A 16217-nucleotide genomic window follows, 5' to 3' on the forward strand; every position below is an offset into this window, starting at 1 on the left:
CTTTGTTGCGAAATAGGAAGCCAATTCGAGATTTCACTTTGGATTGGAGATGTTTGATGTGAGTCTGGAAGGAGAGCTTACAGTCTAACCAGACACCTAGGTATTTGTAGTTGTCCACATATTCTAAGTCAGAACCGTCCAGAGTAGTGATGCTGGACGGGCGGGCAGGTGCAGGCAGCGGTCGGTTGAAGAGCATGCATTTAGTTTTACTTGCATTTAAGAGCAGTTGGAGGCCACGGAAGGAGTGTTGTATGGCATTGAAGCTCGTCTGGAGGGTTGTTAACACAGTGTCCAAAGAAGGGCCAGAAGTATACAGAATGGTGTCGTCTGCATAGAGGTGGATCAGAGACTCACCAGCAGCAAGAACTACATCATTGATGTATACAGAGAAAAGAGTTGGCCCAAGAATTGAACCCTGTGGCACCCCCATAGAGACCACCAGAGGCCCGGACAACAGACCATCCGATTTGACACATTGAACTCTATCAGAGAAGTAGTTGGTGAACCAGGCAATCATTTGTGAAACCAAGGCTATTGAGTCTCCCGATGAGGATGTGGTGACTGACAGAGTCGAAAGCCTTGGCTAGGTCAATGAATACGGCAGCACAGTATTGTTTCTTATCGATGGCGGTTACGATATCGTTTAGGACCTTGAGCGTGGCTGAGGTGCACCCATGACCAGCTCTGAAACCAGATTGCATAGAGGAGAAGGTGCGGTGGGATTCGAAGTGGTCAGTAATCTGTTTGTTGACTTGGCTTTCGAAGACCTTAGAAAAGGCAGCGTAGGATAGATAAAGGTCTGTAGCAGTTTGGGTCAAGAGTGTCCCCTCCTTTGAAGAGGGGGATGACAGCAGCTGCTTACCAATCTTTTGGAATCTCAGACGATACAAAAGAAAGGTTGAACAGGCTAGTAATAGGGGTTGCAACAATTTCGGCAGATAATTTTAGAAAGAAAGGGTCCAGATTGTCTAGCCCGGCTGATTTGTAGGGGTCCAGATTTTGCAGCTCTTTCAGAACATCAGCTGACTGGATTTGGGAGAAGGAGAAATGGGGAAGGCTTGGGCGAGTAGCTGTGGGGGGTGCAGTGCTGTTGACCGCGGTAGGGGTAACCAGGTGGAAAGCATGGCCAGCCGTAGAAAAATGCTTATTGAAATTCTCAATTATAGTGGATTTATCAGAGGTGACCGAGTTTCCTATCCTCAGTGCAGTGGGCAGCTGGGAGGAGGTGTTATTATTCTCCATGGACTTTACAGTGTCCCAGAACTTTGAGTTTGTGTTGCAGGAAGCAAATTTCTGCTTGAAAAAGCTAGCCTTGGCTTTTCTAGCTGCCTGTGTATGTTGGTTTCTAACTTCCCTGAAAAGTTGCATATCACGGGGGTTGTTCGATGCTAATGCAGAACGTCACAAGATGTTTTTGTGTTGGTTAAGGGCAGTCAGGTCTGGAGAGAACCAAGGGCTATATCTGTTCCTGGTTCTAAATTTATTGAATGGGGCATGCTTATTTAAGATGGTGAGGAAGGCATTTAAAAAAAAATAACCAGGCATCCTCTACTGACGGGATGAGGTCAATATCCTTCCAGAATACCCAGAGCAGGTCGATTAGAAAGGCCTGCTCGCTGAAGTGTTTCAGGGAGCGTTTGACAGTGATGAGTGGAGGTCGTTTGACCACTGACCCATTACGGATGCAGGCAATGATCGCTGAGAGCTTGGTTGAAAACAGCAGAGGTGTATTTAGAGGGCAAGTTGGTTAGGATGATATCTATGAGGGTGCCCGTGTTTACGGCTTTGGGGTGGTACCTGGTAGGTTCATTGATCATTTGTGTGAGATTGAGGGCATCAAGCTTAGATTGTAGGATGGCTGGGGTGTTAAGCATGTCCCAGTTTAGGTCACCTAGCAGCACAATCTCTGAAGATTGATGGGGGGGGGGGGGGGGGGGGGGTCTATAGCAGGCGGCAACGGTGAGATGGATTTTTAAAAGTAGAAGTTCAAATTGTTTAGGTACAGATCTGGATAGTAGTACAGAACTCTGCAGGCTATTTCTGCAGTAGATTGCAACAACGGCCCCTTTTGGCCATTCTATCTTGTCTGAAATAGTTGTAGTTAGGGATGAAGGTTTCAGAGTACATGATTCTGCCACCCCTGTGCTTCACGGTTGGGATGGTGTTCTTCAGCTTGCAAGCATCCCCATTTTTCCTCCAAACATAACAATGGTCATTATGGCCAAAAGGTTCTATTTTTGTTTTATCAGACCAGAGGACATTTCTCCAAAAAGTCTGATCTTTGTCCCCATGTGCAGTTGCAAACCGTAGTCTGGCTTTTTTATGGCGGTTTTGGAGAAATGGCTTCTTCCTTGCTGAGTGGCCTTTCAGGTTAAGTCGATATAGGACTCGTTTTACTGTGGATATAGGTAATTCTGTACTTGTTTCCTCCAGCATCTTCACAAGGTCCTTTGCTGTTGTTCTGGGATTGATTTGCACTTTTCGCACCAAAGTACATTCATCTCTAGCAGACAGAACACATCTCCTCCCTGAGCGGTATGACGGCTGGTCCAAGGTGTTTATACTTGCGTACTATTGTTGGTACAGATGAACATGGTACCTTCAGGCGTTTGGAAATTGCTCCCAAGGATGAACCAGACTTGTGGAGGTCTACAAAAACAAAATCTGAGGTCTTGGCTGATTTCTTTTGATTTTCCCATGATGTCAAGCAAAGAGGCACTGAGTTTGAAGGTAGGCCTTGAAATACATCCACAGGTACACCTACAGTTGTGGTCCACAGGTACACCAACCGTCAGTCAAGGTGAGGTCCCCCGCCACTCAGCCTACTATCTCCCTCTCCACTTGGTCGGTCTTTTCAGACTTACTGGTAGTTTTTTGGTCTTAACATAAGACGCAGTTCTCAATTTTAGCATTTTTATCAGGAAAGAAATACTAAGGGTGATGTTTTAGTCACTCAAAAAGCTATTTTACATGGGAATCAGAATCACTGTTCAGGACCTTAACTTAAATCAGAATGTGGTGGTTCTAGAGTGTACAAGATAGAGATACCTGCCCATCAATCACACATTTACCCCCGTAATATCATTTGGCAAGATAACGTAAGCTAAAGGCTAACAACGATTAAAGTATGCTAGAAGAACAAGGGACACCTCCATGTCCTTTGGAGGCACTGTAGTCCAGGGGCAGTATTCATAATGCATCTCAGTAGGGTTGCTGATCTAGGATTAAAATCAGATTTTATTGGTCAAATACACATATTTAGCAGATATTGTGGATGTAGCAAAATGCTTGTTTACGTAATTTTATTCATAATGATCTTTATGGTAAAACTGATCCTAGATCAGCAGCACTCCTACTCTGAGATGCTTTGTGAATATGGGCTCAGGCCAAGTTCCTGGTTGTTGAGGAGCACCTCTTACCTGAACACTCTGCAACTGTGGGGACTGGATGACAGACGACTGGGCCGACTGGATCACCCCCTGCACCTGGAACTGACCCCCAGGTAGCTGGACCACAGTCACAGGAGAGCCCCCCAGAGACATCTGCAAAACACAGTCAGATTAGACGATGACACAGGAGTGAATATTCAATCCTGTACTGTCCCATCCTTTGGATTCGGTTCACTGTCCTATTAAATCTGCTCAGCCAGGTAACGCAGATGCATTTCCACAACTACTAAGAGCTTTGAGGTGCGAGGCTCCCCTTCCCCTCTGTTTGTAGCACCGTAAAGCACACCTGTGCACATACTCTGTGTGACTATGTGAGAGCGAAGTCATTCTGCTTTCGCTGAGACAACCTTTAGGGTCTGATGCAACAACAAACACTAAAACAGCGGTGTCTGGGAATTGCCAGGGTCCTCACGATACTTAGCTGCCGATACAATATGTATTGCAATTCTATATGTATCCAGAGGTCACGTTAACGCAGAATCCTGCCTTAACGCAACAATGTTTTGTACAGTGGTTCCTCCTCTAAAAGTTGCATCATACTGCAGCACACCTTGTGGGCTGCTGCAGCATTCTGTGGCACAGTATATAATTGTCAGCCATTTTTCTGTTAGTGCTAGTTTGACCACCAGAGGGCATCTTTGAGAAGCATTTGATAGTCTTCCATATTGGCATTACCAGATAATTAAAAAAAAAAATTGGAATAACATAGTATATGGGATTGATTAAGAAATTTGGCTTAATTAATATTATGGTGTTTCTATTCCGAGAGAAAAATACAAAAAAAATAAACCCTCAGGGTTTCCGTTAAGATGGAACATATGGCGCTGTACAACGTGACGATCAGTAGTAGGCTACAGCATAACAGGATTCTAAATTGTTTGCCTTCATTAGACAACTTGTTCCAATATCTGTAAATCTGTGATATTTATTCCTATAGTAATTTGTTATGGATCGATAACTAAAATCAACATCTGCATCTTGAGAGTATTTTTAGCATTATTTTATTAACGAAAGCATAAAGATGCTGATGAAATACAGTACAGTATATGCTTTTAAATTTGGATAATAAAGCATTTAAGATATGCCACCTGCATTTGTTTATTAGCCCAAATGTAAAAGCATATACTGTACTTCATCAGCATCTTTATGCTTTCGTTAATAAAATGCTAAAAATACTCTTTCAAAAATGCATATGTTGATTTAGTTATTATTGTAGGCAATGTTTACTTGTCAGACTGCACAATAGCCTAATAAACAAATGCAGGTGGCTTTTGTGCAGTCTGACAAGTAAAACATAGCCTACAATACATACTGTAATAAAAATGAGAAAGTGCCTAATTCCTTACATAAGGGAGAGCAGGCCATGTCTGTACTATTCCCTGATGGGGAGGAAGGAGTAGGCTGTCCTTGTAAATAAGAATTTGATCTTAACTGATTCCATGTGTTATCTTCACTATTATTCTACAATGTAGAAAATAGTAAAAATAAAGAAAAATCCTGGAATGAGTAGGTATGTCCAAACTTCTGACTAGTACTTGCTTAATTAATATTATGGTGTTTATATTCGAAAAAAAACGAAAAACCCTCGGTTTCCATTAGGATGGAACGGAAAATATGGCACTGTACAACGTGACGGTCGGCAGTACAGTACTGGGCTATCTAGCTAAAGAAACCCTGTGTCGTGCGGGCAGGGCACGCGGGAGATGGGGGTTCAATTCCCTGATGGGAAGGAAGGAGTAGGCGGTCCTTGTAAGTAAGAATTTGTTCTTAACTGACTTTCCTTGTTAAATAGGTTACACTAAGAGCAAAACATTTCTGCACCCTAATTTTCTAATTCTAGTCTAACCAATACCCAAACAGAGATGAAAATAAAAAGTTCATTGATTTAGCAAGTCCAGTCCCCATGCTTGTCTCCGAGCAGCGCGAAACGGTGCCAAAATAGGTGTAGGCGTTTGCTTAAAATCCTATTGCTTCAAACTTCAATAGGCTCTAAATAAAAAGACCTACACCACTTTTAACAGCACATTACTCAACACTACCGAGACTCATTTTGCCTACAGTATATATAAATAATTTTAAAAAATTCAATGACGTGACTCTCCGCCAATAATTACATTTAGAGGATGGGGGATTCTAAATTAATATCTAAGGGGGATTTTCCATTAGGATCTGTGAGAATATCTAAGGGGCTTTTATATCATTCTAAATTAATTAATAAAATCGCTTTGTTTAAAAAGTAACGATATTTTGGGAGATTGTTTTCATTTAACCTTTATTGAGCGAGAAAAATGCAATTCTTGAACATGGGGTGAGACACTCACTAATTTGTAAATAAAGCCAGGTTGTCATTTAGAATGACTTATTCCTGGAGAAACCTAACTTGATTATTTAGCAGACATCACTTGCTATTATATTCAGTCAACACATAACTTAAGAATATAATTGAACATTTTAATTTCTCCATGCTTGTCGCAGAGCAGTGTGAAACGGTGCTGAAATAGACAACCACAGTGGGAAGGCATACACACAAAAAGGTTGGGTTTTTTTTAACGATATTTTTGAGATTATTTTGTTTTCCAAAAAACGACAGTGAGCGATTGTAATCTGAAAAGGCCAAAATACTATTTATAAAGGCCAAAATATAGCCCTGCTAATAGCCATAATGGCACTGTACGAAAGAGTATTTTCCAGTAAGCAACAAGTTGTTTACCTTCAGTGATATTTATTCCCATAGTAATTCGTTATGGATCCATAACTAAATCAAATATCAGCATTTTGAAACAGTATTTATATCATTATTTTATTAACGAAAGCATAAAGATGCTGATGAAGAAATACAGTACAGTATATGCTTTTACATTTGTATAATAAAGCATTTTGAAGATGAGCCACATGCATTTGTTTTGGGTTACTGTGCAGTCTGACAAGTAAACATAGCCTACAGTACATACGGTATTAAACATGGGAAAGTGCCTAACTCCTTACGTAAGGGAGAGCAGGCCATGTCCAGACTTTCTCGGTGACCTCAAGTACTCATTAACTCGGTCTTTAATGCTTTTTCGGGTTGCATCAGTCAAAAACAGAAACTTCTGAGACAGAGTATTAATGATGAACACCCGGAGGTTCACTGGTAAGCCACATTTGCCTCAGGAGCCATCCCAGTTTGTATTCTGTGCTCACTCGTGGTATCTCTTCGGTTACACATCCTTGGAATAGCAGAACAGCACAATGGTCCGGGCGGCCCTTGCTGTGCCTGTGGAGCAGTTGGTCAAGTGCTGTTGTCAGAAGAAGAATGGAAATGTAAACTGACGACCTGACGAACCCGCAACGTATGTTGACTGCCTGTCGGAGGTGGAGTTCCAGAGCTCACAGGTGTGCCTGGCATGGATTGTGACTCCATCTCGTTCCTCCCCCTTTTCAACACGTCATTCTCCACCTGACTCTCCGCCAATGCCGCCCGACTCTCCACAAACGAGGGAGGACCAGGCCATTATTTGATTTTTGATGGTAAGTTTGGCTATTTACAAAGCAAAAGGTACATCAAATATTGTAGCCTACACCTCACAACAGTAGCCGGGCTATAAAAAGTCAATTGTCCTGCTAATAGGAAACATTTGCATGATGGGCTACACCTGCTACAGTACACTTGTGAAAAACAAGTGTTTGAAAACCTGTTTTCAAAATGTCTCCAGTTGTCCATCACTACTGTAAATAACAAAGAATCTTGTTTACATTCTTTAACCACTGTCACAAATCATTTGTATCTACCTTTCCAATTACTTTTAGAGTTTGGGATTCACAAAATGTCCGCTTTTCATTATTAGTTACATTGTTTTATGTAGGATGCTACATTTTTGACCAGTTGCAATTGGAAGTAAGCCCAATAGAAATTTAAAAAAAATCCTACTTCTATTAGGCTGTTAGGCCTTATAACTGGCTGAAGTATGCTAAGTTACTTTATATTGGTCTAGGCTCTGAAGAAAGACTCCAATTAAGCCCTCGTTGTTTGTAAAGTCAAATTAAAATGAAGACTTTTGAAATTAATTGCTCGACTGGTGTAGGTTCTCCTCCATCTGTTGGTGTGTAACAAGTTAGCTATATTTTCAGCACCCGCCACTGTTCACCTATTGATTGCGCTGCGGTTGCCACCAGTTGTTTTTTTAAACTGAACCTTTATTTAACTAGGCAAGTCATGTAAGAACATATTCTTATATACAATGAAGGCCTACCCCAGCCAAACCCGGATGACGCTGGGGCAATTGTGCACCGCCCGATGGCACTTCCAACCACAGTCGGATGTGATACAGCCTGTATTTGAACCTGGGACTGTAGTAATGCCTCTTGCACTAAAATGCAGTGCCTTACACCGCTGCACCCCTCAGGAGCCATGACCAATTTTTATACATATTTTTTTCAGAACATTAATCATGTGTAGGTAGATGTGGAAAAGTAGATACAAATGATTTGTTGCAAGTTGGAGGGGTTTCACACCTAGCGCAGCTAGACAACTCTTTAGTAAAGGTTGAATAGTCTATTGTTCAGCTAATAGTCCATCCTAGAAACGCTGTTAGAATTCACAGCCTGCTACGCTTGTGAAAAACTAATAATAATAACAACTTTTCCCCTTTCCACTTGTTAAATATTCCAATTTTAGCCACAATCGGCCCCAACGCCAATTAATACACTTGGGCACAGTCGATTGCGTGCTGGACTTCGGGCTAGAATGTTCGAAACCTGCTCCCTGCTTGTTTCGTCACATTATTATGCCGGTCCCTGAGCAAATAGCCTGGATTGTTACTCCCATCTCGTTCCTCGCCCTCTTCCACGCGTCATTCTCCGCCTGAGTGGCTCACTTGTGGGCGTGCTGGCAGGATTATGGCAGCACCTTCGGTTGTGCGTCAAGAATTCAGTATAGCAAGTTGGTATGAAGGTCTGGTTATTCACAGGCAAAAAGTAATATGCTCTAAACCGCTCTGGTGACAAACTTTGCTGCCCTGTTTTCAATCGTCCACAGATTAATGCAGATGAAGGGAGTTAAATATGCACAGGAAGTGTAGTGTACTGTTTTTTTCTGTATATATTAATTACAAATCAGCCTTTACTTAAATCATGTCTCTAGTCTATTGCATAGTTACAATGTGTAATCATTGATGTCCCAGGAGCAGTAAACACTATTGAAGTGTATATTTGTAATACATGCAGACACAGCATCATTCAAAGAATGGAGTTTGATACACCTGGTATTGGATATGACTGGAGAAAAAAATAAAAAAATAAAAATAACTTGCTAAATAGCAATTTTCGTAAATTAACTTTCAAAAAAAAAAAAAAAAAAAAAAAAAGAACCACAATCTTGTCTCTACTTTAACTAACATCCCTCTCAATTTTGTGCTTCAGTTACACTTCTCCATTCTGGTGAAGATGAAAGATAAAATATTTGCTCAATCATATTTCATCATTCATGAAAGGGCATTGGCTCACCAAGCAGCACTCTGACTGACATGTACTTGCTTTCATATGTAAGCTAATTTTCTTGTGTGGCTGCTAGCCAAATAGCGTTGCATTTCTGTTGTCTGATGAAAACAAAGTTATTTTTTGACAAATGTGTTGCACTAATGTATTTTGTAGTGCTGACCCCATTTAGTCGACAGGCTGTTGGTCGACCGAGATTTCTTTAGGTCACGCAGTCGCAATGATTATTATTTTTATTATTGTAATCGAACAGCTAATTTGTCACATAATATGCATGCATCTCTCGCTCCTTCCTTTTCTTGATCTTATTGCTAATATCACTATTATGATCATATATTAAGTAATGTCGTTATCATTAGTAGGCTTGTATAACCACCATTGAGGTGTAAGCCTAAGAGTGCTTCCTGTTTAGTCTTAATACCATAACTTACTTATGCCTATATTTCAATATATAGGCTACTGTATCAATCATTCATTCATTAATTCATGCCATCACACTAGACAGTCATGCTTTGAAATGCAATTAAGGACATTAGTTTTAAAAATACTGCATTCGGAAAGTATTCAGACCCCTTCACTTTCTCACGTTACAGACTTATTCTAAAATGGGTTAAAATAGTTTTGTTGCTCTCAAGCTACCCCATAATGACAGAAAAAAAAAGAGGTTTAGACATTTTTGCAAATTTCTAACAAGAAAATACAGAAATATCACATTCCCATTAGTATTCAGACCCTTTACTCAGTACTTTGAAGAAGCACCTTTGGCAGATTACAGCCTCGAGTCTTCTTGGGTATGACGCTACAAGCTAGTCACACCTGTATTTGGAGAGTTTCTCCCATTTTTCTCTGCAGATCCTCTCAAGCTCTGTCAGGTTGGATGGGGAGCGTCCCTGCACAGTTATTTTCAAGTTCAAGTCCGGGCCACTCAAGGACAGTTCCTGCCACTGAAAAACATCCCCACAGTATTTTGTTGCCACCACCATGCTTCACTGTTGGGATGGTGCCAGGTTTCCTCCAAAAGTTGCACTTGGCATTCAGGCCAATGAGTTCAATCTTGGTTTCATTCATCCAGATAATCTTGTTTCTCATGGTCTGAGAGTCCTTTAGGTGCCTTTTGGCAAACTCCAAGCAGGCTGTCATGTGACTTTTACTGAGGAGTGGCTTCCATCTGGCCACTATCATAAAGGCCTGACTGGTGGAGTGCTGCAGAGATCATTGTCCTTCCAGAAGGTTTTCCCCATCTCCAAAAAGGAACTCTAGAGCTCAGTCAGAGTGACCATCAGGTTCTTGGTCACCTCTCTGACCAAGGCCCTTCTCCCCCGATTGCTGTTTGGCCGGGCAGCGAGCTCTAGGAAGGATCGCGGTGGTTCAAAATTTCTTCCATTTAAGAATTATGGAGGCCACTGTGTTCTTGGGGACCTTCAACGCTGCAGACATTTTTTTTGGTACTGTTCCCCAGATCTGTGCCTCGACACAATCCTGTCTCGGAGCTCCACGGACAACTCCTTTGCCCTCATGGCTTGGTTTTTGCTCTGACATGCACTGTCAACTGTGGGACCTTATATAGACAGGTGTATGCATGTCCAATCAATTGAATTTACCACTGGTGGACTCCAATCAAGTTGTAGAAACATCAAGGATGATAACTGGAAACAGGATGCACCAGAGCTCAATTTCAAGTCTCATAGCAAAGGGTCAGAATAAGTAAATAAAGCTTTTTATTTTATTTTTTTTAAGATCAGGACAGACAGACTACAAACCTCCGTCAACATTTATAAGTCCATTATCCTGCAGAGTTCGCTACTCTGGGGCAGAAAAGGTGAACATGCTGTGTGTTCCTTGCCAGAAGACTTTCAGCAAGTCTAAGACATGATAAAAACAAGACCAAATGGTTCCTTATTGCACTTTATTTAAAAAGGTGCACTATGCAGCACTATGCAGAAATCGCTACGCCATTTCCTGGTTGCTAAAATTCGAATAGTTTCCCTAATTTCAATTTTTGACAAAACAAGCAAGTATACACAACAATAGAAACACCTTCCTAATATTGAGTTTCACCCCTAAAAAAGGGTGAATTCATAAAGGGCATGGACTCAAGGTGTCGAAAGCATTACACAAGGATGCTGGCCCATGTTGACTCCAATGCTTCCCACAGTTGTGTCAAGTTGGCTGGATATCCTTATGGTGGATGGCCATTCTTGATACACTCGGGAAACTGTTGAGCGTGAAAAAGTCAGCAGCGTTGCAGTTCTTGACACACTCAAACCGGTGCACCTACTACCATACCCAGTTCAAAGGCACTTCAGTCTTGTCAATTCACCCTCAATGGCACACATACACAATCTATGTCTCAAGGTTTAAAAATCCTTCTTTAACCGGTCTCCTCCCCTTCATCTACACTGATTGAAATGGATTTGACAGGTGACATCAAGGGTTCATAGCTTTGTGTGTGTGTATGAAAAACTTCTGGGATCTTTTATTTCAGCTCATGAAACATGGGACCAACACTTCACATGTTGCATTTATATTTTTGTTCAGTGTACATACTCCATTTGCAAAGTGTTGCTATTTCCTCTATATTGACAGGTGAGAAATAAATGTTATACTCATAAAAAAAAGAGTAAAGTCTCAGCGTTAACAACAGCAGCAGTAGTTGTTTTAAAACTGTCTTTCCCACAATTACATTTTGAAATGTTGCTTAACTGTCAGTATGCTTGCGCTTATCAGAATGGATCTCTCCCTTTACTCAGTGTGCAAAGGGGGGAGTGAGAGGCAGCAGCAAAACAGGGAAAGGGCAGATACTTTTATTGCAGGAAGCAGGTTAATGCACATTACTGTTTACCAAACAATGGTTTTAGAACCCCCCCCCCCAAAAAAAACAATTATAATAAAAAAAAGAATTTTTAAAAAATTACAAAAAATAAAAATAAAATAAATAAATAAAAAAAAGAGTCAGCAGGAACGTTGGGTTGCCGAATCACCGAAATTACTTAACTCTCCTGTTGTGTTCATTTCATGTTAATTAATTCTGTGTTCCTGGTCCAAAATGACCACCCCATTATAACTGATTATAAACCTATAATAATCCATATATTATCAACTAATGTTGCATTAGATCTTTTTAATCAACTTAAGTTCTTGTGAACATTACAACTTCTATTTGCTATTCATGGCCTGTAGGCCTCATTGACCTGAGCTCATACAACTCGTTTGAGTAAAAAAAAAGCTAAATGTATGGATTATTTTGACTATAACAAATACTCAGATGAAACAGTGCTATTTATCACAGACCTCTTTGTGTCAAAGTTTAACAAGGACTCTCTCCTCACCAGTGTCATGATCAAAGATATGATACGTGCTGTCACAGAATGAATTGTGAGCAAGGCCTCAAAAAAGCTTTATATACCAGAGCTGCAAGAAAAGTTATATTATTGAAACAATGTTGCGATTGTTTGTAAGAATGGAACCACACCTGTTCGCAGTGGGGGAAAGACTATTGGAGAAAGGTTCCCGTGGGGGTTGCCATGAAAGCCAAGAAGGGGAGTGAGGTGTGTGTGCTCAAACACACATGCATGCAGGGGTCTGGGAGAGGAAGTGTGTCCATCTGATGAATGGACATGTGCCTGAACTCAATTTTATACACTAATTGTAGTCTCGCCCCTTCATTTCTAATGACCGGTCATTTTTAACCCGGGATAACCACAGGTGTACAAAAGTTAAATAAGACACCCAAAATGTTATGAAAATCTTCAGAAATGTATTTTGTGTGTTCAGATGCCCTGTGTGGACAAAGTCATGGAACCTTATGACAATCAGATTAAATGAACTACATTTTTCAGAGAGAAAACCTGTAAAAAACCTGTAAAAAGCAAGCAAAATTGCTTTGGTAAGAGGATGGCAATGCCGGTTTATTGTCCCAGCTTTAGATACTGTTGTATATCAAATTGTATAGGCTACCTTGCTCTCTCCTTTCTTTCCTCTGGCAAAAGCCCAACTCGCACATGATGTGCACACACAGAGGGACAACTTGAAAGTGCGCCTCGAGTTCTCATTTGATTCTCGTGAAACCATGTCTGTGGCAAATTGAGTTACAAAACCCCAATGCAAACCTATCAGTTTTAAAATAGTATAACTTTTATTCACCCATGATCCATCATCTAGAGTAGTCCATAGATGAGAAAATTTTATGAATTATATGCTACTATATGCCTTAATGAACTATGCGCCTATAGAATGAGTTTCTTATTCTCAAGTAACCCATTTCACCCCACTTGGCCTTATTACCGAAACAGCTAAAAAGCTCAAATTTGGAACAATTCTGATTTAAAATAGTATAGCTTAGTTGTAAATATTTTTATTTTCAGTGTTGTTTAACTCCGGCCTTTTCAAGCAAGGTTAAAACATTTTTTGTAAAGGATTTATTTGCTACTTTGAAAAGTGTTGCAGTAATAAGAATTGTGGAAAGAATCTCTGATAAAAAACTATTAAATAGATAAGTACAGATCCTAATCTCAGTGATCCATGAGGAAAAAAATTCCATTAATTTTCAGTACATTTGTTGGTAAAAAGTCAGTTGTAAGAATGACCCAATTGTTTATATTTTTGTTGAGTGGTGGAAACAATTAAAGCTGCAATTCGTAACTTTTTGGGCAACCTGACCAAATTCACATAGAAATGTGTGTTTTCGATCTGTCATTCTCATTGAAAGCAAGTCTAAGCAGTAGATCTATTCTACGTGTGCTATTTCTATGCATCCATTCTTAAATTTAAATTTTTGCGTCTTTAATTTCAGTTTTGTACACCAGCTTCAAACAGCTGAAAGTACAATATTTTTGGTTATAGAAAAGATATTGCACAGCTGTGTAGATGGAACAATGATGCTCTACACTATACTTGCTTGTTTTGTCAAACTGAAAATAGGCAAACTATTAGAATTTTAGCTACCAGGAAATGGCAGAGTGTTTTCTGCATAGTGAGTATTTAACCTCTTGATATCAGCCTGTCTGTTACCTGTTGGGCTATCTGGGAGATCTGGGAGGCTGTGATGGTGGTGGTGACAGTCTGTGTCTCAGCGCCATTGCTGTTCTGCACCTCTTCCATTGTCACTGCGGAGGCAGATATACAGAAACATTTAAAGATCACTGGTAAACTTTCCTGATGGGACACTGGTGTGTATGGGCACTGGACAGAGCCCTCTCTGGCAAGTCTATTTTGTAAATAGAGGGATATGGTGGACAGGGACTGGACAGGCTGAGAATCTACATGGAAAGAGAGGACAGTCACCTATCCCTAAAAAAAAAAAAACGTTTAAAAAAACGATTGACTAGCTAGTTGTCATAGCTAGAATTACTATGCACATCCACCAGGATATATGTATCCTGTGAACAAAACATATAGCTAGCTAATGAGTGTCTCACCACTAATATGGTCTCAGGTAGCCTAGTGGTTAGAGCGTTGGACTAGTAACCGAAAGGTTGCAAGAGGGAATCCCCAAACTGCCAAGGTAAAAATCTGTCGTTCTGCCCCTGAACAAGGCAGTTATCCCACTGTTCCTAGGCCGTCATTGAAAATAATAATGTGTTCTTAACTGACTTGCCTAGCTAAATAAATTGAAAATAAATCAATAAAAACTAAGGACATTATTGAAAATGCTTTACTAGGTACCAGTAGTTAGTTACAAGACTGACAGCACTAACCTGTGGTTGCTAGCTATACGTTTTAGTTAGTAAGTGCGTTGTCTTTCTTGCTCAACATAGCTTGCTGGCTAACGTTAGCTGGTGTGGTCAACAGGCAAATTCCAATGTCGTTAGCTAGCTAGCCTGCACAAGAAACCGGTTCACAATATGTAAGCATTGTTTGCTAGCGGAGTTATCTAGCTAGTTATTAAGCAGGGTGAGCGTTTAGCTAACGTTACACAGGATCCTCTCATTAGAATACAAGCTAACTAGCTAGGTAAATTCGGGTGCGTTCGTAAGTTCACTCTGGCCATCTACTGCGATTTCAGAACACTCTCGTCTGAGTGTGCCAGAGCGCAGAATAGCTTACGAACGCTCAACACCCCTTGAATATGGCGGGTGTGTCAGTAAACGTCGGAAAAAATACGTAATTAAATTGTTGCCAGCAGCAATTAGTCACCAACGCTCTGGATAACATGAAAACAGCCTAGTCAGGTCTGCTTGGGCGAGTGAGATGTTCTCTCATACGTGTCTGGAAGTAACTAGCAGTCTTAGCCAACGTTAGCGTGGTTACAGATTGTGAGGTCAGAACGCTCCGATCAGCCCTACTCCTCCGCCAGAGCGTCCAGTGTGCACTCTAAACGCTCCAGAGCGAAACGCTTTTGAATTTACGAACGGACAATCTGACAACGCTCTAAATTTACGAGTGCACTCTGGCACTCAAGATTGAATTTACGAACATACCCCTAGTAACTTTTGATAGTTATCAAACGTTACTAATTTATATATTGCTAACTAATGTTAATTGGTCAAATCAGGCAGGGTAACGTCAGCCAGCTAACACTAGCTTGCTGGCTAACTAAACATTGGTGGACAAGCCAGCTAACACTAGCTAGCTGGCTAACTAAACATTGGTGGACAAGCCAGCTATTCTTAAACATTTGCCTTGTAGCTAGCTAACGTTAGCTAGCGTGGCTAGTATGTGCTTTTGTTTCAATGAATGAGCGAATTTTTGTAATACACAGTCACTGACACGCAAGTACCCGCGTCAACGGACGTCAGCGATAAGGGGAACCATGATTAACAACTTACCTTTCGACGAGGAGAGAGAGCCGACAGGCGCCATTACATTAGCAAAGCACAGCATAAAATGGCATTGTGCAGTTCAGAGCGGAGCACACATATGCAGACGGTCAAATCATTGAAAAGCTGTATTACCTTTACAATCCTTCGTGGACCTCAGCGATGGCGTTGATTATCACAAAAGCGCGTATAAATCACGGGAAACCAAATAGTTGTTAGCTAGCTAATTGCTAATATGGTAAATAAAAGGGCGGCGCAGAACCATAAAAAAATAAAAACGTTCTATTTGTTTTTAAAGGAAGGAGGCGGAGATGCGCGCAGCCCCAGGAAGGACATATGACGTAATTGCTTCCTTTGAGAACTGTGATTGGTGGAAAAGTGTGTACAGTATATCTATGATGACATAAAATAGATACAATGTCGCTGCCTCTGTAAACAAATTCCATATGCACAGTTTTGTAAATAGCACTTAAAATGTCCACATCTGTAGTAAATGGCCACCTTCAGTGGATATACATAGCATCAACTTCCTGAAATA

General features: G+C 40.7%; 1 protein-coding gene across 5 annotated transcripts in view; it reads right to left on the reverse strand.

Moving 5' to 3' along the window:
• The window catches only part of atf1 (activating transcription factor 1), a 42289-nt gene extending 26296 nt beyond the window's left edge, over window positions 1-15993 (reverse strand). For 2 of the 5 annotated variants that reach the window (XM_014132890.3, XM_014132889.3), the window contains exons 1-3: window positions 15689-15815; window positions 13932-14026; window positions 3420-3542 (exon numbers count right to left, since the gene is read on the reverse strand). In XM_014132890.3, the coding sequence (XP_013988365.1) occupies window positions 3420-3542; window positions 13932-14026; window positions 15689-15743 (273 nt within the window). In that variant the 5' untranslated portion in view covers window positions 15744-15815. Of the gene's footprint in view, window positions 1-3419; window positions 3543-13931; window positions 14027-14617; window positions 15103-15688 lie in introns of those variants that run through there. The other 3 variants (XM_014132891.3, XM_082959235.1, XM_045691639.2) reach the window with 3 other exon arrangements.
• Between the last annotated feature and the right edge of the window lie 224 nt (window positions 15994-16217).

The sequence above is a fragment of the Salmo salar genome, chromosome 12, assembly GCF_965601325.2.
Source record: "Salmo salar chromosome 12, fSalSal1, whole genome shotgun sequence".
NCBI classification, from domain to species: Eukaryota; Metazoa; Chordata; class Actinopteri; order Salmoniformes; family Salmonidae; genus Salmo; species Salmo salar.